Raw genomic sequence first — 22436 nt, forward strand, 5'->3', positions numbered from 1 at the left:
CTAGTAAATATACTTGTGTGTAAAAATAATGCTTGGTAAATGTATTTTTACAAAAAAACTTATATACAATCCGGGTTTTATTAACGTTGTAAAAGGTAAGAAACTAGTCATAGAGATATATTGAGCTGCTAGTGAAAGACATTAACTCAAGTAGCTGGCATTATTCCATATGGAATTATTGTGGAAATCATGTATTTTTAATGTTGCATATGCATATGTACATGTTTTGGGGATGGTTCATGCCATATCAAGAAAATTGTATAGATTTTATGCACCTGTCATGTTGACATTCTCCACCCCTGCAACAGGCTAAGTCTATTTAGGTGTAGTGTGATGTATGAAAAGCAACATAACTGTACTGATGCAACATTTGGCCACACTGATTAATCCTGCTGATAAGCAAAATGAAATTAATATAGGCATGGCATGGAATAAGTGACTGCCTTACCTGAACTAGGTCATCAGATCTAGCTCAGGAATTTTCATTCAGAACTGTCCTGTGAAGTGTAGGCTGTCAAGTTACCTTTCCTTGGACCTTGGCCATTCACAGAGGAGCCTTTTCGAGCAGTTCAATTTTTGTTAGAAAGGATATAGGGCCACACATACCATAGAACATCAAAATTTTACATGGGTTGTCCCCTCTCCATCCCTTTTCTAGCACAGAGGTAAGACTGAGATATTTCATTCCAGATCAGACACGCAGTTTCTTATAGCATGGTGATGTGGGTGGTTTGTAAGTGGTGGAAATGCAGATTGTAGGTAGGATCTGCATTTATGTAAGCCAGCACACATGAAGGGATCAGCTCTGGTATTTGCACAGGCATATGTACACAAAACATCACTTGGAACCAAGTTTTCAAGGTGTTTATGCTGACCTGCTCGCTGTGTTGTGCATGTATTAATGTCAGTTGGTGCTGATTTCTCTCTGCTTTGTGTTCACTGAAGTTCCCATAAATTACCGGGTGGGATTGGGTGGATCAGTCAGTTTTCTGCACTATCGGTGCCTGTGCCTGTGCCAGAGCCGAGACAGGGCGCTGAGGAAAGCTGGTACCTCACCCCACACCACGCTGAAATCGCAGCGCGCAGTTCATTCCCCCTCGCGTTATCGCCGGGGCTGAGTGTGCTGTCACCGGGATGTGTGCGACGGCAGCTGGGGACACTGCTCAGTGCCAGCGCAGGGCACGACCTCTGGGGACTGACCCCCGCACACGGCCCTCACCTCTGCACACTCGAGATGCACGAGGCTCCTGTCGCGATAGAGGCCGCGCAGCCCCACAGAATCACGGTCTTTAGGGTTGGAAGGGACCCCTGAGATCACCCAGTCCAACCCTCTGCCAAGGCAGGGTGACACAGGAACGAGCCCAGGTGGGTTTGGAATGTCTCCAGGGAGAGAAAATCCACGTCCTTCTCCTCACACTTTGACCGGATGATGCTCCTGTCGCGACAGAGCGCGCCAACCTCACAGTCACCCTTTGACCGGATGATGCTGAGGCGGGGGCCAACCCCACACTCACCCCTGGACTGGATGAGGCTGCTATCACGACAGGGTGAGGGCAGTGCTCCCAGTACGGCTGGAGCTCCTGTCGCGACACGCGCCGGTGCAGCTCCACACCACCCCGCGCGCCAAGACCCCTCAGGCGGGCGGCTCCCCTCAGGCGGGCAACTCCCCTCAGGCCGCCCCGCTCCCCCTCACCGCGGGCTGAGGCCGGGACAGGGGCAGTTCCCGCCGGGACAGGAGCGGCGAGAAAGCGGCCACCGCACCTGCGGGGCTGTCCCCGTGCGCAGCGGAAGAGGCTCCACCGCGGCGGGAGGCGCAGCCGCCGCCGGGCCCCGGGCGGGCGCACGGGCGACAACGGGACCGCGCTGCGCAGGGGCCGCGCCGCAGCCATCGCCTCCGCCCCACGGGCGGGCCACCCAGCATGCCCGCCCCGCGCCCCGGCCCCGCCAATGAGCGGCGTCCACATGCCGCGGCGGCGAGAGAGCGCCGGGCGGCCCCCGAGTTACATTAGAGCCGTCGCCGCCGCTGTGCGACCGGAGCGAGCGGAGGCAGCGGCGGGCGCGGGGGAGCCCGAGCCGTGACGGCGACAGCGGCCTGGGCCGGCCGGGGGGGATTGGGCTGCTAGAGAAGGAAGGGGGCGATCCTGACCCTTCGAGGGCAGCGGGGCAACTGCGGCTTTTTCTTCCCCGCGCCGTTATCGCCCTCCGTTACCGGGGACGGCTCGGAGCCGCTGAGGCGAGCGGAGAGGCCGCTCGGCCACCTGGACGCGGCCCATCCCTGCAGGGACCCGCCGCGGCCCCGAAGCGACCGCGGCTCCGGGGGCCCGCGCGCTCCCCGCCCGAAGTCCCTCGTCCCCGCCAGAGAGGCGGCTCGGCTCCCTCGGAGGCGTGAGGGGTGGGAGGGGGGGTGGGGGCTTTATTTTTAATTTTTTTTTTCTTAAGGGCGGCTTTCCCTATTTTTTTTTTTAATTTTTAAATTTTTTCCTGCCCTTCCCGGCCTCCTCCGCGAAGAGAGAGGTGTGCACGGGCTCCTCTGCTCCGAGAGAGGGTCTATGGTGATAGCACGGGGGTGGTGAGGGCTGAGGAGGGGTCTCGCCGCCGCCCCCGCCGCCGCTGAGGAGGAGGAGAGGGAGGAGGAAGAGGCGAGGCACGGCACCATTTGCTGCTCCCTGCCCCAGCCATGGAGAACGCGCACACAAAGACTGTGGAGGAAGTTTTGGCTTATTTCGGCGTCAACGAGAGCACCGGGCTCAGCCTCGAGCAAGTGAAGAAGCTGAAGGAGAAATGGGGCTCCAACGGTAGGTGAGGCGGCCCTGCCGCGGGGATGCTGCCGCCGGCGCTCGCCCTCTTCCCCCTCTGCTCCCTTCCCCAGCCCTCTCGCCTCTCCCTCATCCTTGCCGGGGCCCTGTGCGAGGCCTAACGCGTGTGCACTGGCAAAGCCGGCATCTCTTCCAGGACCCGGAATAGGAGCGAGGGAGAGAAGATGGCTGACTTGAACTCCACCTCGTGGGTTTCTTTCAATCCCGAGCTCGCAGGGCTGCTCTGGGGAGGAGGGTGTCACCTCCGTTCCCTTTCACCCTAACGGTGGGAAACCTTCTTCCGTTCTGAAATGAAGCGCTTTGGGGTTTAAGATTTACCTTTTTTTTTTTTTTTTTTTTTTTTTTTCCTCCCCTGTCTTGACCTTCATTTTCCCCAGCTTTTCAACGCCTTTCAGCCCCTTCTTTTATGTTCTTCTCTCCAGTCGGGACATAAAATTCAGTCGATTTTTTTTTAATCCTCACTGCTTGGGTGTCCTAGTCCCTTCTTAACTCCCTTGCCGTTGTGTAAAAATGAAAATCTATGAGAAGATTACACGGTGGAGGTGGTTTTTTTAGCTTTCACACTGCTTTTATGCCTCTTGGGTTACTAAACCTAGTTGCAGGAACATAAAGGGGAGAGCAGAAATAAGGACATAACCTTAAAATGGAGGAAAGAATCTGAAATATTTTTAACCAAGTTTGATGGTTTGTGTTTTTGTTTTGTTTTGTTTTTTTTGAAGTGAATGTGGAGGAAAAGCTTTGTCAGAAAGCATTTGAAAAGCGTTTTGAGCCTTTGACCCTTTGTATGCAGCAACAGCAGAAGTCCCACAGCTGGCTGGAGTGATGACTTGGCTGAATTATAACCCTTGGCACATTCCCGCGAACCTTTACGTGTCTTAAAATGCAAAACTCTCAGGCCCATTCACATACTCTGGTGAAAAGAGCAGCCTTAGTGGGGCTTTCAGTGTGTCTGTCAAATCCAACCCAGCTGAGCGTGCAATTCAGGAAGAATATCTGGTGTGGATGCCTGATAATGCTCTAATGTGTTTCTTCGATGATTTCTTTTCTTTCACATGCTTCCTGGAAAAATCTTCCACTGACAGAGCTGCCGGCAGAGGAAGGTGAGCCATGGTTATGAAATCTTCTGCTAATTCTTGTTGATAATTCATTTTTGTAAATGTGCATGACTCAATGGCTTTGTCACATATTGCAGGAAAAACCTTACTCGAGCTTGTGATTGAACAATTTGAAGACTTACTAGTTAGAATTTTGTTGCTGGCCGCTTGCATATCTTTTGTAAGTATGATTTATTTATTTTTTTTATTTCCTAGGGTTCTGTATGACAGAGTGACACATTCCAATGTATATGACCTGTACATACTGAAATTATTCTTTCTTGCTGGATAGATGCAAGATTGCTGTCGCTTAAATTAGTTCCTTGTGATGAGATTTCTGTGTGCTAGCCAACAAAAATTTTGGGGAGTCTTTCATTGCATGAGTCATAAGTACATAACTACACCAGACAGGTATTTTAAAAAGTGCTTCTCATTCAACCCAGTTTGCTTATTTGAGGTGGGATTTCCCAATGCTGCTGTTGGCTTTGAAAATTAACCTTGAGTAAGTAAGCGTTTAACTGGACGTTCTTCTTGCCTTTGGGTTAATCTTTATCAAGCTCGATGTATAATCATTGGAAGACATTTTTGGATGCAATGCAGACTGTAAATAGAATCTACATGGCGAATATTCCAGTTGCCTTCCCTTCCTGATAATAGCAAGGTGACAGTTGTTGCTTTTGACAGTGACAAGAATGTTGACGGCTGTGATGGCACCATTGTTGACCAAATTTGGTAACTGACCTTTGGATAGTCAAGTCATTAAATGGACATCTTGCTTTGCATACAAGACTAAAAGAACAAGAACTCTTTTAACTTTTTTTTTTCCTAAAAAACGCACGATTAGGCAATCTTCGTACATTATGTGTAAATGGTATGTGCTTGCTGAAAAACTGGAAAACGGGGTGAAGACTCAGAGAAGGAAGGTGAAGGCTGTATTTCTTGGAGAGCTGGACAACAGAAACAAAAGCTTGCAGAATATTAAATTGTTTAGGTAGGGAGTAAAAGTTTACAGTAGACTTTGCCCTGGAGTTGTAATTAACTGCTTGAAAAAAAATAAATGCTGCAGCTCTTGGGGGGAGTGGAAATTGTGGTGACTCTTTAGCTAAGGGCAAGCTAATTAGGATGGGCAGAGGAGAATGTGCTCTGGAGCTGTTGTGTTCTGGGGGAAGGGTTGCCCTGGTGCTGCAGTTTGTGCTGTGCTGGGGATCTGCTCTCCCCACACCAACACCTTCCACAGGGCTCTGGCTTTGGGTCTGTAATTCACCAGTAGCAGCTGAGTAGTGCCTGGTGACATCAATCCTGACCATGGAGACAGATGTGCTTCACTCACTCCTCTCTTTCCTGGAGAGGAAATCAGGCTGGCTATTGAAAATTGAATAAACAGTCATTCAAAAGCCTTCCCCCCCCCCCCCCCCTCCTCTTTCCCCTTTTCCTCACAGAGGGTGAGAAGGGGATGTTTTTTTGTTCCTGAAAAGTCAGGACTGTTTCTGCCATCTCATGAGACAAATGACAGCACAGAAGTTAGTTAGCCTTCCATGCCAAAGTAAATTAGTTGTTTTTATTATAAACAAGTAAGTGAAAAATCAGATTTCCCAAACTAAAGCTTTGATTACTGAGTCTGAGGAAGTATGAGACCAGACAGACAGAGGTCATAGAACATACACTGCTGAGTCCTCTTGGAAAACTTGATTAGTAGCTGAATTCAGTTGCTTTTTTCAGTATGGTTAATTTTCCTATCTAATTAAGAGGAGACTGTAGTCTAATAGAGTGTGGGATAGATCTGGGTTCTCTGCTTCTGTTCAGCTGACATGGTACATGACCTTGGGCTACTGCTCTGCCTTTTCTGCCTTCTATTTTGGAGTTAGAGGCACTCTAAATTGATGTTAAAAGTAAAGATTTTTCTCTGGTGAGAAGTAAAAACCCCTCTAGATAGATTATCATTTTGGTACTTTAAGTTCTTCCCCTTTGTGTTTGTTTCTGGTGTTTTCTTTGCTCTGAAGGCAATCATCTTATCTGTTTTTCTTAGGTTTTAACACTTTTTCTTGATGATAGCATAATATGGACTTTTGTAGTAGCTGTAAAGCACCGTTGGATATGTTGATACAAGGATTGCATTACTGCAAAAATACGATGTAATTACATCACCTAAGTTCTGGTGTTCTTGACCAGCAGTTCATTGTCAGTTTAGAAAAATTAAGATTGAGGTATGAGAGAGAGGATCTCTAAGTGTATGGATAACTTTTTTTTGTGTTGAGAGAGTTTTTATGGTGGTTGCGTTGCAATCATAAATCATATTAGTTTATTGCTGTTAGACCTGTCTGCACAGTAACACACATCTGTAACACTGAGACCTGCACTGGGTTTTGTGCAGAAACATCCCTTCTTATGCAGAACACAAACTTGTGTTCAGAGTGCCTTTTGTGCCCTCTGCTCCCGCACTGCCTGTCAGGTACGTGTCAGTAAAATAACTCAGAGCAGCAGCTCAATCTGTGCCAGGCAGGCTGATTGCCGGGGTCAGATGCTGCGTGTTTGTGGGCTGTGGATCCTGTGTCCTACATTCCAGGTCAGAACTGCTGTTAGGGATGTGCCTAGTTAGTGAAAGCCTTAAGTATGGCTTTGGAAGAGAAACGGTATAAATAATTTCTGATGGTGAGTAAATGGGATCTGTGAATAGACTCGGTCTTCTGTTGGATCCGTGAAGCCTCTGCAGAAATAAACCTGTGGAGTGTACTCATGCTTTTAATTCTTGATACTTGTGTAGCATGTGCTCAGATCTACAGTGTTTACTGAAAGGAACAGCTTGCTTTGCTGTATAAATGATTTTGACAGGTTGCAAAACGTTAACTGCATCTGATGTAGAATAATTCCTTGGTGAAGCGTGGCTGCTTTAAGCAGTGGTGTGTGCTGAACTCTGCAGTCTCAGCTCTGCATCACACAGTGGATTTCCTCCTACAAGGTGCAGTGTAGGCTATAAACTCTACCAAACCTTGAAGTATTTGTACAGCATCCTGAGAGCATTCCTTCCCCTCGATTATTCCTTTGATTCCTAAGCTGACTTAGAAGTGAACGTCCTGGGAATGTTTTCTAATAGTGGATATCTGTGTTTAGATTAAAACAGTACACTGTGCTTAAGCCCAGAGAGTACAATAGCCTGTAAATTAGCATGAGTAAAACCTGGCTTGTGTAGAAGGTGAGCAAAGGTCCTCTTGGAAAAGTAGGATGTGTCAGTAACAGTGTTGCAGGCTTTGCCCTGAAATCACCCCAAAAGCTACCTGTTAAGGTCAGCAGCAGTGAGTGTGTGGCACAAGATAAGGGTTGCTGCAGAACGTGACACTGACATGCTTTTAGCTAAACTTAGATTGCTCATTAGCATGAGGGTAGGGGCGATAAAAATGTGAGAAGTAATTGTGATTCTATTTTATGTTGTAAAAATTAAACTGTGGATGACAGGTATCTTTTCTTTCCTCCTCTTATTGTTATAATAATATATTTATTTTCAGAAATACGGCGTAACATTGATGGGTGCTTACAGTCTGTGAACTCAGTAAAATTCATAATTTTGTGCTTATACATGTGGTCAAGATGTGTTGGTTTGTGTTTGAGATTTTTTTTTTTCCCCCCTGACCTCCTTGCGTAGCAGACAAAAATTTCTACTGAAATCATGGAACTAAAATCGGGAGGTTTTTCTTTAATGTTACCTGGTGTTCAGTATAACTGACGTGGATGGAACAGGACTACTGAAATAGTTTGCATCTTATTTTTATGCTAATTTGTATTAAAAGGAGAAATCACTAAAAGAGGGGTTTCTGAGCAGTAGTTGATACTCTGTCCAAAATATATTCGAACTGAAATCACATTATCCTGTGAGAAGAAAACTCGTAAAAGCAGTCCACACATTTTGTATGACCTGCTTTAATTAATCTGGGAATTCTTTTTATTGGGATGAGATCTTACCTCTCCCAGCTTGCTTCTAAGTTTCCCTTGTCAAAATGAAAACCAAACAAAAATCCCTGTTTGGTTGCTGACAACAAAGTATTTGCTTTTCCTCTGTTAGTGGTGAGCGGGTACAGCCTGCTGGGCAACACAGTTTTGTCTCCACACTCCCATTCTCCAATTCAGTTGTTGTTCCTTAATAATACACAGTCACCTGAGGTAACTTTTCTCCATAACTTCCCTGACAATCGAGATCCTTCACTTGCAGAAATGGAAAAAGCTGCGAGGGCACTTGTGCTGTTCCAGTCGCTTCCATCAGCGCTCACCTCGTTGCTGGCTGACTTTGGCATTGTACCTCTGTCCCCTTTTTGCAAATAACCAAGTGCTGTTTGCCTGGCACTGTGTATCTTTTGCCTCCGAGTCCTGCAGGTCCAACCCATTCGGCTTTGTATAAAATAGGCTCTGCAAGCCATAGCTCGGGCAGCCCTAAAGCAGATATGTTGAATGAAAGTTGTCCTTTAAGCTGCTTGTGTTGATATGGGGCTTTCATGTCTTGCTATTATTTCCCTTATACTTTTAGGCTTCCATTTATCTTGAGCAATTATCTTATTCTTTTCTTAGTCTTCCTACTCTTTCTTAAATACATGGTGATTTTACCCATTGACAGTAGTGCCTGACCAGGGCATTGGAGATCAATGACCTGGAAATGAAGCTGGTCTCCCTGTGAGTTTTAAGTGATTGGGGCTGAAACATGGTGGGGCCCTTCTGAGTAGAAATTAAGAAAAAAATGAGATCTCTCACTGTAAACCTCTCCAGGGTCTTAAAAGTGTGCTAGTGGAAACTTTCGACAAGGACTCGGTGACTTGGACAAGAATTGTCTAGTCTTTACCAGGCCTTGGCATATGGTCTGTTGTTACTAAAAATGCAAAGTTAAATATTTGTTATTGCTTGTGCTACTTCCTCTTTGTTTCCCTTGCCTTTGTTTTGTTTTTTTTACTTCAGTCTGCTATCAAAAATAAACCTGATCTGTTACAGAATGTGTTTTGTATCACAAATATCCTAAGTGAAGTGTTAATACAGCTGAGTGAATCCTAAGTGAAGTGTTAATATAGCTGTAGTCTGCTATAGCAAAATCAAGAACTTGCAATGTATCAGATTAGTTTATGTCTTATGTTTACTAAGCTGTTCTAGAACTAGAGTTTCGATTGTTCCAGTGATAGTAATTATGTAGAAATTTCTGGAGAGAGAAATGTGTATTGCTGGCTTCCAGGGTTAACTAGATACTTCACTTTAGTCTTGTCACAGATTGATAATTTCACCAAAAAAAACAGCAGTGACGATTTAAACCTTCAGGCTCTATACTCTCAGGATCTCTAATTTGAGTTCATCTACTCTTTTTGAAATAATGACTTATTGAAAGAAAAGATCCCTTGAAAACTTAATTTTGGCTCTCCTTGACATACTTGGATCTTGCTGTCCTTGTAGCTCCTTTCCTTACCTCTGGAAGTTGTGGCCTTTCTCAGTGTTATTTTACAACACACATCGTCTTAAATTGGAAAAGATTCTGGTTTAACGTTGTGTAAGGCAGATGTTTTATTCCAGTTAACTTTGTAGGTGCCTGCTCAGATAAGCACATCACAACATAATTGAATTTATTTGCTTTGTTTGGAAGCAAAGTGGGCTCTACAGAATTCCAATAAAAAAAGGGAGGGAAGAAACAGATTCTGCTGGCAGCGTGTGACCTTGTGTACACTGACAGATCTGGGAATGCCCCATTGGCCTCTCCTGTAGCTCCACAGGCAGCAGCAGCTCTGGTGCAGAGGGGAGGCACAGGGATCTGTGTGGGGTGAGCAGGGACAGCAGGGCCTGTCCCACTGCCCCCCCAGGGCAAATGGCAGGAGCTGTTCCAGGCATTGGAGAGCACCGAGGTGTGGAGAGATCCCAACTAAATCTGTTCTGCAGGGGGATTACACAGCCCCTCAAAGAGTTGTGTTACCAGTTGGAATGTTGCAGTCGTATTAATCACAACCTGGATCTTACAAGTTTATCCCTTTGTAATAAAAATTTCTTGTTGCCTTGGATTTGCTTGACAGTCTGTTTTCTGCTTGAGGCTTTCATGCTGCTGCTCCTTCCTTTTGACATCCTGGAGTGTCTCACAATTGAGCAATAGCTCGGAGCAGCATGTTGGTGGAATCATGGGCTTGCTTTAGTAACAGTTTGCTCGCTGCAGTCTTCTAGTGATTCAGAGTGCTGTTGCCTGACTACCAGCCCTAATTATCTCAACACGTTGTTCCTATTTACTGTCACTTTCCAGGCTTCCTGTTGCTCAACATGTTGATGAAAACGCTCTTCCTCTCTGGTCATGTTAACTTGACTTTTCATCAGTGACTCCAGCGCTCTGCAGAGGCCCTGACACATTCAAGTCAATGAATGATAGATACCTAACACTGGAGTGCACTTTTAAAACAAATGAATTAAAATAAAATCTATGTGGAGCCATTTATGCAAGTCCTCAAGTTTGATTTACCTTTTAAAATCAAATTTTGAGTTTTATCAGCTACTTGGTTTACAATCCAGCTTCAGCTATAACTATACCATTCACTTCGATTCTTCAATATGACACTGTTTGTATTTAAATGAGTAGATGATTGGGTTTTGTATCTACTCACTGAAAACTTGTAAAGCTGTTTCCATTTGTGTGGCTAAGTTACTGGTGAAGGACAATTAACTTGCTTAAAATTCAGATTCTGGCAAGGTTTTACTGTTTCAAGTAGTCAAACTAATCTGTGTCCTGTTTTATACAGTAATTGAATAATATTTTTTCATTGTCATAACTGTTGTCACAACTTCTCCTTTCACTTCTGAAGCAACAGGAGCAATTGTTTCCCAGATAAATAGCTTACTCCTTTAAAAGAAGAGTGGCCTCTAAAATGAACTTTGTACTGCTTTAGTAAAGATTCTTTTTCTCCTTTTCCATTGCGTTTTGCCAACTCATTCATGAATTACAAAGCTACAAACTTGGTAGATTGAGGGGTTTCCAAAACTGCTGAAGTCTGAGCAGTTGAAACTTAGCAGGCATAAAGTTTGCAAGGTGTCTGTGTAAATCAGGAATTTTAAATTACTGTGTTTCTCTTGCAGGTCCTGGCCTGGTTTGAAGAAGGTGAAGAAACAATCACAGCATTTGTAGAGCCTTTTGTAATCTTACTTATATTAGTAGCCAATGCAATTGTGGGAGTGTGGCAGGTATGCAGAGACTTTTACAGCATCAAATCACAAATGTTTTGGGGTTTTAGGTTGAAGAGGAAGCACTGTACCCTGTAGTGTTGGGTGTTCCTACAAAGCAAGTAGAATGTGTTGCTAACTTGGGATTCCTGAGAGTCAGCAAACCATAAAGCTTCTCAACAGAAAGTGTTGACTTAAAGGTAAAATGAAAGCTTCAGAAGTGTTGCCAGAAAGGCAAAATGCCCATCAGTGTGTTTGGCCACACACTGCTGAACACACGAACGAGACAGGCCAGAATAAAGCCCTGAATTCAGGCAATAAATCAGGCCTTGCAAAGCTAAGAACAATTGGAGTGGTTTGCTTCCTGACTAAGGAACAAAGGATGGAACACTTGTAATCTTGTTTCTTTTCTGTTTCCTCTTGAGACAGCTGTTGTGTTTTAGTAAATTATTAATACAGTGTTAATTCTCCCTGTTCAATCACTGTAGTACCTTTTAAGTGTACATCCAAAGACTGCATGTCTGTCAAAAGGCACAAGTTTCTGATGAAAACATCTAAATACCATAAAACTTTTGCTACACTGTCAGCTGTGACATTAAGTTGATGCCTTTTTATAAATCATATAGACAGTAGTATCATAACATAAAATCACACTTCATGAGATGCCAAAACAGAAATGTTCATTTCACTTCACTTTGCTAATTTGATCACTTTAGACAGTGGATGTTTTGTTAAAGGGTTTTTTTCTGCAGATAAAAAATGTTCTAGGATTTTTATGGTAAGTTCTTTGGTTGGTTTTGTTGGGTTTTTCCCTAAGTGAGGGTGCTAGCATCACATAATTACTTGCTCTCTTAGTGCTTGAGGCTTCATGCTTTAAAAATATCAAACTGTCCAAAAATTAAGAGGAGGAGTCATGTTAATAGGTTACAACATATTAGAGAGGACCCTGCCTGCTGGAAGAAGTGGCCTTGAGTGGCATTGCTGCCCATTCCTGTGCTCTGCTTTGTGCTCTCCCAAGTGAGCTGGCTGAAGAATGTTCCTCAAAATTTGTTTTTTAGCAGTACCCAGCTTGCTGCTCACCCTGCTGGAGCAGGTGTGCAGGGAAGAGATAATGTTGGTCAAGGGGTGACAGCACTGCCCCCTTAAATGACACTTTATATTCAAGTCTTCATAAAGTAATTGTGTAAGAGTTAATGTTTAACTTGAAACTCGTGACTTGCAGTTCTGCAGGTACTAATTTTAAGCATTAAATGGAAGCTAATGTCTGTATAGTTTGAAGATTTTTCCTGTTGTAGGAAATAATCAGGTTGGGTTTTTTTCTGATGTCACAGTATGCAAAGGATATCTCTATGTATATTTCTACATGCATGGAAATTCATTGTGAAAGAGTTGCTGCCCAGGTGAAGTGACTCATTCCCTTGTTCTAATGGGCATGGAAAATCAGCCACAGTACACAGTCTCCACCCATAAATGTATCTGTTCCTACAGGTACCAGATGTGAGCACTGAGTCACAGCTCTGCTGCCCTCAGCCTTTCCTCTCACGTGCACCTTTCCCCAGGAGCACCTGCACTGCTCCAGAGCCTGCAGGGTAGTCTGGCTACCATAACTCCAGGCAAACTGCAGCAAAAAGACTCATTCTAGCACTGTGAGCTGGCTGAATGAGCTGAATCGTGGAATTGTTGAGGGTGGAAAAGATCTTTGAGGTCATCAAATCACACTATTAACCCTGAACTGCCAAGGCCACCATGAAACCATGTCCCTGAGGGCCACATGTACATTTTAGATACCTGCAGGCAAGGTGATTCATCCACTTTCCTGAGCAGCCTGTTTGGATGCTTGACAACCATTTCTGTGAAGAAATTGCTGCTAATACCCATTCTAAATTTCTTCTGGTGCAACTTGGATTTTTATTCTTGTTCTGTTCCTTTTCTAGAGAGTGACAAGGTCCCCTCTGAGCCTCCTTTTCTCCACGCTGAGCCCCCTTCCCAGCTCCTTCAGGTGCTCCTGGTGCTCCAGAAGCTTCCCCAGCTCTGTTTCCTTCCCTGGTCATGCTCCAACTCCTCCATGTCCTTTTTGTCAAGAGGGGCCCAAAACTGCCCCCAGAACTGGAGGTGCCTCAGCATTGCCCATCCCCTGTGCTCTAATCTCACTATTTCTGCTCCAAGCCATGTGCCGTTGGCCTTCTTGGCCACCTGGCCAAAATTCATGTTGAATTTTTATTTCTCTGTTTTGAAGAAAAAGTTTTGTTGAAGTAACCTTCCTTTAGAAGGTTTTGCCTCACAGAGGCTCATAGTCCATAGAAGAGCAGCGTTGGTGTTGTAGTGCTGAGGAGCAGAATTCATTCACCTGGTGGAATATGGGGCTGGTGTTACTTGCAGTTTTATGGCTCTGTGCTGGTATCTGCCCTGCCAGACCCTGAGCTGTGCCCTGTAAATGTTAGTTCCTTTAGGTAGTTTTGGTAACAGTCACTTTCAGCTGCACTGTTACAAGGAACTAGTGAGTTCCTCAGCTTTTGAATTTTTGATGGTTTTGTTTCTGCTTTGACATGCAAGGAGGAATTTTTTATTATCTGGAAAGGCTGATGTATAGTTGAAGGGCAGATGTTCTAAAAACTCTGTACACTCTACCATTATCTATAATTATCAGGACTAAATGACGTTTGTTCTTGTCAATAGGCAGGGAAATGGAAAATAAGTTCTTCCTCTAAGAGCTGGAGAAGGAGCACTGATAAGCTGCTGGTTTCTGCAGTTGTTCTTTATCCAGGTGGCATCACAATACTGATACCAATCTCTACCAGAGCTCAGTGAGAGGGCTGCAGCTGAGATAGGAAAGCTGATCTGTTGATGGAAATCAAAAGGTTTTCCTGCGTGGGCATTCATCTGAGTTTGTAAATTGTTTGGAGTTGTGGGGAAGTTTCTAGTGTATGCTTTAATTTCTCTTCAGCATGACTTGATTTGCTGAAACAAAATTGAAAATAAGCTGACTTCATCATAACTTGATCCTTGATTTGTGTTAGTAAATTAAACTCTAGGGTGAGTGTGAGCTGCTCCTGCCAAGGTACAGCCAGCATCTACATCCACGAATCTTAATTCTGATTAGTGCTTTTTTTAATGTCATATGTGACAGGGAACTCTTTGTGTGGCCTCCCTCCAACACAGTGGATATTCTTGATGGAAATCCTGCAGCGTTGAAATAACAATTTCTGTATTCTAAAGGCCCACAAACACCTGATTTACACTCTAATGATTCCCAGTCAGCAACCTCATAAGGGGAGGGGACACAAAATGTTCTGTATGAAGAAATATAGCTGAGCTGAGCTGGCAGCATTCATATGATAATGCTTTTGGAAAATCGGATATGACAGGCTTATTTTCCTTGAGGGCTTTCAAAATTACACATTTTTGCTGTCTTTTAGGAAAGAAATGCTGAAAATGCTATTGAAGCTCTTAAAGAATATGAACCAGAGATGGGCAAAGTGTATCGACAGGACCGGAAAAGTGTCCAGAGGATTAAAGCAAGAGACATTGTCCCAGGTGACATCGTGGAAGTGGCAGGTAAGACCCACTTATGTGGTGCATGCAGGCATTAGCATATTAATGTAAAATTGTTGTGGGGCTTTGTTTTAATGATTGGAGGTCCTGGGGGGAGTTTTCAAACACTCCTAAGTATATGCTTCACTTCAGAACAATCTTACTCCTGTTCATCTGTAATTACCTTAAATGTGCATGTGTACGGAGGGGATTGTTTTTCAAATTGCCACTTAGTTTAATTGGTAGGTCTGAAAGTAAGGCATCTTAATTGGAGTTGTGGTTTTAACACTTGTCTCAATTTTAAAATTTTGTTTTCTAGTGTCTGGTTTCAGAGTGTCTTAAAGCTTGTCTTCTTTTCTGTCACAAAATAGATTTTGTTCCTGGTGTTAAAATGTCTGCAGTTTCTTTAGGTTTGGGAGTGCAGAGATTTTTTTTGGTCACAGTCTCTTATTTCATCTGAATGTGTTTCTCCAGCTCTTAGGCTTGTAGTAGCAGTGCCTTTGAACTTCTCTTCACAAATGTCTTCTGTCCTCTCAGCAAGTGTGACTGGCACGTGACTTCACTGTTTTCTCATCTTTCACAATTCTTCATTGCTCCTTCTGACGATTTGCTGTATAGATCTCAAATACATGAGCTGTGCGGAGTAGAGCTCCCTGTTTCTCCTGGGCAAGCTTTTGAAGTGCCAGTCCTAAAAGCCTGGACTTCTGCCCAGAGCTTTGTAATACCTTAGTTTTGCTCTAAAAGCTGTGTCTTTGTCTGGAAGGAGTGCAAAAATAGATGGGTTATATACTTGTAGCTAAAATTCCATCATTTTGGTGATAATGTCGTAGTAATAAATTTTTCTCTGAACTGGGCTTGACTGTTCCTTCCCAGATAAAACTAGGTGGCTCTTGCTGAGTGTCAGGAGTGTTGCATGTTCAGATTTTGTAGGTCATTATCCACTGTTAACTGAGTGATTTTTTCCTTTGGGAACAATGCAGGGTGTACATCAAACTTACTTTGCACTCGTGTCACTTTGATTTTAGAGGTGGTAGCTGTCTCAAGAGGAGATAAATATATACCCTTAAACTTGACTATCCTCCTGTTTTAATTAGCAGGCAAAGAGAGTGTGCACTCAGAATGAAGTTGCTGTTGGCTGCCTGCCCAGCTTTCATTCCTTGAGAAACTTTAACGTTGGCTGAGCCCTGTCTCAAGCCCCTGTTTTGTGCACAGGGTGATTCAGCTGCAGCTCCAAATCCCAAGTGGTGATAGTGAAATGAAGGGTGCAGTGTGATGCCTTGTCAGTGGCTGTGCTGTGCCTCACTGCTCCTGCTCTGCAGGGCCAGAGCTGTGTGCTCTGCAAGGGGGGCTGTTTCTGCTGTGCCTGATGTGTCCTTTTGAGGCAAACAGAACTGTATCAATTACAGACTCTGCAGTGGATGGCTGGGCCAAATCCTTATCCTGTTTTTAAATGTCAGCAATGGAATGGTGGTTTTGGAAGGAGTTTTCATCATGGGAATACACTCGGGTTGTGTTTTTTGGTACTTTGAAGCAGAGTTGGTAGGATTGGAAGTTGATGACTGTGTGTTTTGCACTGGTTTGGGGTATCACTGAGGAGAAATGCTGGATGTTGATGCTCTGGCATGTATACAGAGCACAGAACGCTTTCTCCTTGATTCACTGCTGCTTCAGAAGAGGTACAGATTGTGTTTTCATCTTAAAATTTAGCTTTGCCTTTATTCTGCATGAGAACACCTGGGGGATGTGTGGGCTTTTACTTACCTGCTGTATATTGTCAGTACCAATAAAATCAATTACTCTGTTTAAAAGGCCTGTGTCTGAGGAAGAAAAACGAATTGGGAATAACCAATGTGCCTGTAACACCAGGCTGCCTTTAACTGGCATAGTGTCCCCTTTATCATAGGGTTACTATTGCAATATTAAAATCTGCTTGTAGAACAATGACTGATAGCCCAGCATATGTAGAATTATTTTTTTTAAAGATAAGGACAAGCTTAAGCCAGTATTCTCATGTAGAAACCCAAAAAATATCCAAGTTTTATGAGTGTCCTTTTTGTTGATGGATTGTAGAAGCTTTTCTAGGTAAAATACTCACTTAAATCAGTGGATCAAACAATACACTTAAATTACCTTCACTTGAAGCTGCAGTTAATTATAAGTCATGTGGATGTTTAATAGAGAAATCAGTGCTTCAGTGTAACACAACTTCTGATGCTGAAACAATAAATTCTCGTAGCTAGACAATGATGAGTTTTAATTGCAAGCAAACTGAGAAAAGCCACAGAGCAAACAGAAGAGCCACTAAATGCATCATGTCCCAGAGTTGGTGTCAAGACCTGGAGGTGAGAGAGACTCTGTGCATGCCTGTGCCTCAAGTGCAGGAGGACTGTGATGGCCTTTGACATGTGGTTTGCACAAAGATGGCCATGTAGGGAAGTGACAGAGCCCTTCATGCTGGGATACATATCTGGCTCTGGAATTCCTGGCCAAGTGCCAACGACATTTGTGTGTCCAGGCAAATCTCATTTAACCCTGTGGCATAAACAGCCAGGTGATTGGCTTCTCCCCTGTGCTGATAACGAATAGTGAGCAAATTCCTACAAGTCATCCCTTGCAAAATAGTTGTATTTAATGCTGTAACAGCTTTGCTAATTTGCAATAGCTGTGTGTGGGTCTGACACAGAGAGAACTCAATTGGTGGAATTGTTAGGCTGCTGTTGATACATGCAGATATTAATTACTTAACTGCATGTTGTTAGAAGGGCTTTCCTCCATGTTCACTTCAGCAGAGATGGTGGAAAAGGTACTGTACAATGAAGAGGAGCTCTTAGGGATGTTGGGGTGACAGATTTGGGAAGTGTGCCTTGAATTTGCTTGGAGACCTGTGGTGAGCATGGTTCTCAGAGCTGTACTTTGTGATGGTTACTAAGCTACAGAGTCTTTCTTAGAATTGATGAAGTGACAGACATCCAGATGCTGTCCTCACATGGCTTTTCAGTTTGCCTGCCTTTAAAGAGAAATTTAGAATAGCATGGCCCTACTTCTTACAAGTTTTGTATGAAGTGAGCCTGAGTAGTTGGGATAAACTGGTTGTAAATCACGTATCCTTTTAATAGAAGCACATTTGGGAGCAGAAATGACCTTTGTTCACTTCCACTGTATTTTCCTGTCTAAATTTTCTGGAGCAGATACAGTGTATCTGAGTTTCTGTAATTTAATAAATGAAAGTTCAGTAGTTGCAGTCAGTAAATGACCAAAGCTCAGCCACAGTAGTTCCTCTTTTCCCTGAATTTCTGAAGGATGGTTCTTGTCATCTGTTACTGTATCTGTAAGTACTCAACATGTTAAAAATATACACAGAATTGCCAGAAGCTGTTGCTTATTAAATTAGCGTCTATTCCAGAAAACTTAGTTTTATACCTGGCACAGAGTAGGCAAGAAGTATTTTGAGGCTTTTTATTCCAGCTGCAGAGCACTTCAAGACTCTTGGGTGCCTTATAATAAAAGAAAGATGAATTTTGGGATGAAGGTCAGGAAGATTCTTGATGTGAATTATGTCACTCCCATGTGGTTGTGAAGAGCTCCAGGTTCTCCCTGGTGGTACAGCTAAAAAAATGAATGTTGCAGGTCTTATTCCAAATCATCTGAGTCCTTGTGCCTCTGTTACTTTTCTAGCAACTAGGATTGATTTTCAGACTCAGTGCTAAGGATGCAGGTTTGCTTTTTCTGGGAGAGTATTGAGATTGGAAAAGATAGGAAAAAGGATTGTGGAAGGCTTAAGCCCAGAACAGGGACCTGCTGGAGGCTGTCCTAAAGCAAACTGCTGAGACCTTCTCTTGGTGAGGAAAAAGAATTATTGTTGTGGGTGTTTCCTTACCAGGTGCAAACTGTTGGATCTGGGTTTTAAAGCATTTATTTTGCTTTTTTCCCTGAAGTACTGCTTTTGAACCAGAAGAGAGAGGAAAGTAAGATCAGTGGTTAATAAACACATGTACAAGAAGTGCATAAATCTGTGAGCTTCAGTGAGCATTTTGGCCAGCACATCAGAGGCAGTTTGGGGATAACCAGACACAGTCCAAACTCCATTCCATACTTCACTGGAGTCTGGAGTTATGTGAGGTTCAGCTCAGGGCACAGCCTAAACTTGTGTCACTTTTAACACATATTGGAAGTATTGCAAAATGCATTTCCAATTTTTACCCCAGTTCTTGTAGTATTTTCCTTCAGAGTTACCAAACTGTTCGGTAAAAATAGCAAAACTAATTCTGGTTTAGTTGCTTGAAAATTGAGAACATAGCTGATATTCTGTACTCTGACAGAGCTGATGCTGAGTGGGTTTTATTATAAGGACAAATAGTACTGAACAAGAAGTTTAGACATCAAGATAATGTTCAGTTACTACTGTATTTCCCTGGCAAAGGAAGCTCTTTTTTTTTGTGTTTTTTTTTGTTTTGTTTTTAAGGCTAAATAAAACTTGAAACTTTGGTGTGCTTCCAGAATTCTGACTTTTGGTTCTGTTACCCAAGTGCAGCATAACTGGGAAACAGGACTTCAGTTTTGGTGTGCAGAAGTTGTTCTCTACCTGACCTGGCTTAAGTTGAAGCTTAACTTGCCAGTCTGTTCTTTCTGCTATTAGATATTTTTGTAGGCTGATCACAAGAGTTTTCCATCTAGTAGGCAGTGGTATAAATAGATCCACTAATTAAAAGCTAAAACTAGACAAATGTGGTTTAGAAATGAGTGCAGACTTAGAAGCAGGGTCCCTGTCCATCATCATATCTAATGTTCTGGTGCCCTCTTCAGAGAGAATGACAAGTCTGTTTTTAGACAATGTAAAGAAACAAGATTAAGAAAAATTTGAGTCTTACGTACTGTTTAACACAATATCTCCATTTCTCTCGACCCTCAGTTTTGACCTGGAAATACTTGCTCTCAGAAAGCAAAGCTTTTTCTGTCCTTTCGGCTTTCCTTTATAAGAAAACAACATATAGGTGTTGTTTAAATTTTTCTTAACCTCTACCTTGAACAGTTCCTGGGTTAGGATGCTCCCACCTTGCATACACTGCACAGTAAGCTCTGGGGATATTTTCTGTCTGCCCAGAATGCAGGAAATGGATGATAGGGGCTGTTTCATGCACATTGACTAATGCAAAGAATGAATTTAAATGTATTGTTCTGTCACCTTGTTAGTGAAAGCAAGTGCTGTTTTACTGCTATGGTTACAACTCTTGGACTTTTGCTGGTGTAATCTGTCTCGATGGAAAATAAATTTTACCTTCCTGGTTTGGAGTGGAAACTCAGACTTAAAATTTGATTCATAATCTCTCTTCTAATTTTGACACTTTGACATTCTTGGCCTTGTATGAAAGTGTAACTGGACTCAATTATGTTCCTGTTTTGTAGAGCATCTGATTTTTGGTACCATTTTATTATGGCCTGTTCAGGAAATGTTAAATACTTAAAAGCTGTTACTATGGAAGAAAAATTGTGTTTCTCATGGTCTAGGGAAATGAAGCACAACAAGAAGATGAGATTGTCTGTGTACAGTGGGGGAAGAGGAGCTGAGCTGAGCTTGTGTTAAGGAAGTTAAATACAAAAACCAGTTCTGCTGGAGCAGCTCTACCTCTAAATAAAAGCAAACCATTCTATTCAGGTGTGAGCTTTAAATATTACTGTCCCCAGCAACACTCAATTCAACACTCAGAAAATCCTCAGTTCTGTTGATTGAAGTGTGTTGCATCCCTTATCTGTTATTTTAAATGTGTTCATTTCCATTCTTAAAATTTGGTGGGTTTTGGCAATTGGTTTGGGGATGCTTTTACTCAGTTTCAGGAACTGTTTGTGTTCAAAAACTGCTCAACTATGGAATGATTGAAGCTGTACTGATAATCTTTATTACAATAAAGTCCAGTTCCAACCCCCAACGTGCTGATAGCAGATCCAGCGTGACGCTGGCTTTGGTTAATGATAAACATAAATAAAGTGTGAGGTACCTGTTGTATGTGAGCAGCTCCTGGTATCTACAGGAAGAATTAATTTCATTTGCTGTGATCACCAAGAGGGACTTGCTGCAAACAGTTCACTTTCTTAGCTAAGAAGAGGAATTGTTCTTGTAAAACATTACCATAAAAAAGAAGCAAAACTTTTTATAATGTCCCTGCCTGTAAACCTGAGCAAGTCTGCAGGGGTGTGAGGGGTCAGAGTTAACAGAGCTGATACTGGTGCTCAAAGTACACATCTCAAGCCTCACTTTTGTTCTGAGGACTGTTCTATAGCATAGTGGCTTTTGGGGTACAGTAATGTTGATTCCTGAGCCCACTGCCATCAGCAGTTTTGATTAGAAAATCTGGAATATGGATCTCAATAGACTGTATTGAGCTATGGTCTAATAATTTGAGACCTGAAAGATGAGTACGGTCCTCTTGTGGTCTGAGGTTTTTTGTTAGTACCCAGAAGTAACTGAAAATACAAGGGACTGAAATCCACTCAGCTTTAATAGTTATTTTCCCTCCACCTCCATTGTTCATAGAATGTGTCCCATCACTTCTGCCCATCTTCCTGGGCTGCTTAAAGCAAAGACTGCCATAGCCTGCAAAATTCATATTGTATTTTAGCTGTAGAGGTCTCCCAGGGAGTGTCTCAAACCATTGTCTGACAGAATTCTGAAATGAAATATTTAATTTTATTGCAATGCTGGAAACTGGTAAAGTATTGAAAGGGCTGTAAGTGCTCAGGTGAAACACCCAGGTAATGAGTTATCATTTCACTGCAGGACTTGGTCAGTGCCAAGGATAAAATTGGGACTTGGGTTGCTTAATAATACAGTCTGTACTTAAGTCAGTTTGGGACAAGTCTGTGGAGAAGCAGGGTTGGACTGTGTAAAAATCAAATATCTGTCAGGGATTGTTCATGTGGGGGGATCCTGACCCATAGCCCTGCCACAGCACTGGGAGCAGGAAGGGCTTTGGACCTGAGAGGAGAGTCTGGAGTGTTGGGTGCAGTCAGTGGGGATTTTGGAAGGGAGGATTGCTGGTTAGGTGGCTGAAGAACCCAGTATTTGAAAGTACTCAATTTTCCCTGTTTACGGTGAAAAAGCAACTGACATAAATTTTAAATTCATGTTGCAACAAAGTACTGCTCCAATTTTTCTACCAAGAAGTAGAAATGGTAAATTGTCTGTTTCAGTGTAGACTCATGCACAGTTAAATAAAATGGATATTTATCTTTCTTAACCCCCCTGTCACAACCAGGTTGTTTTTAAACAGACTCATTTATTGTGTGCTGAAGCTCAGTATTAAAATTCTAAAATTCTGTGCATGAATAAAAGGATTCTATGGGTAAAGCTGTAATGGTTCAAACCAAACCCTTCTCTCCCTCCTCCAGACAGCAGTCAGTGCTGTAGCTTCTGGGGCTGCTTTAATCAGTAGTTTTGTATTTGCCTACATTATGTTTCAGTGCACATAACCTGGGCACTTTTGAAAGCAGCTTATTTTATTTCTTCAGAGCCGTTGTGGAAATCAAGGGACTATTTAGGATTAAAAACATGGGTTGAAATAATGGATGAAAATATTTCTGCAACTGACTTTTTATTTTAGATGTCAGACTATGGAATTATATCATTTACTGTAGCAGCTCTGTGCTGAGCAACACAAATACATAATCACTTCCTCATTTCTTTCAAGACTTGGGTATTACTTTCATGGGTTCTGTGGACTGAATTATATGAATTTCAAAAAGCCTTCCAAAAAACAACAACAACCTCCCATTTTTCCCCCTGTTTTAAAGTATGTGTTTAAAAAGCCTTCTCTTGTAGATGAGATCTGTGGTACACTGCTCACTG

General features: G+C 42.9%; 1 protein-coding gene across 2 annotated transcripts in view; it reads left to right on the top strand.

The window, feature by feature from the left end:
* Positions 1 to 2006: 2006 nt before the first annotated feature.
* The window catches only part of ATP2A2 (ATPase sarcoplasmic/endoplasmic reticulum Ca2+ transporting 2), a 43832-nt gene continuing 23402 nt past the window's right edge, over positions 2007 to 22436 (top strand). For both annotated transcript variants that reach the window (XM_084217203.1, XM_084217202.1), the window contains exons 1-5: positions 2007 to 2795; positions 3899 to 3916; positions 4009 to 4091; positions 10982 to 11086; positions 14482 to 14620. In XM_084217203.1, coding sequence (XP_084073329.1) covers positions 2678 to 2795; positions 3899 to 3916; positions 4009 to 4091; positions 10982 to 11086; positions 14482 to 14620 — 463 coding nt within the window. In that variant the 5' untranslated portion in view covers positions 2007 to 2677. The remainder of the gene's footprint in view (positions 2796 to 3898; positions 3917 to 4008; positions 4092 to 10981; positions 11087 to 14481; positions 14621 to 22436) is intronic.

Source organism: Fringilla coelebs, assembly GCF_963513975.1.
Source record: "Fringilla coelebs genome assembly, chromosome: 17".
NCBI classification, from domain to species: domain Eukaryota; kingdom Metazoa; phylum Chordata; class Aves; order Passeriformes; family Fringillidae; genus Fringilla; species Fringilla coelebs.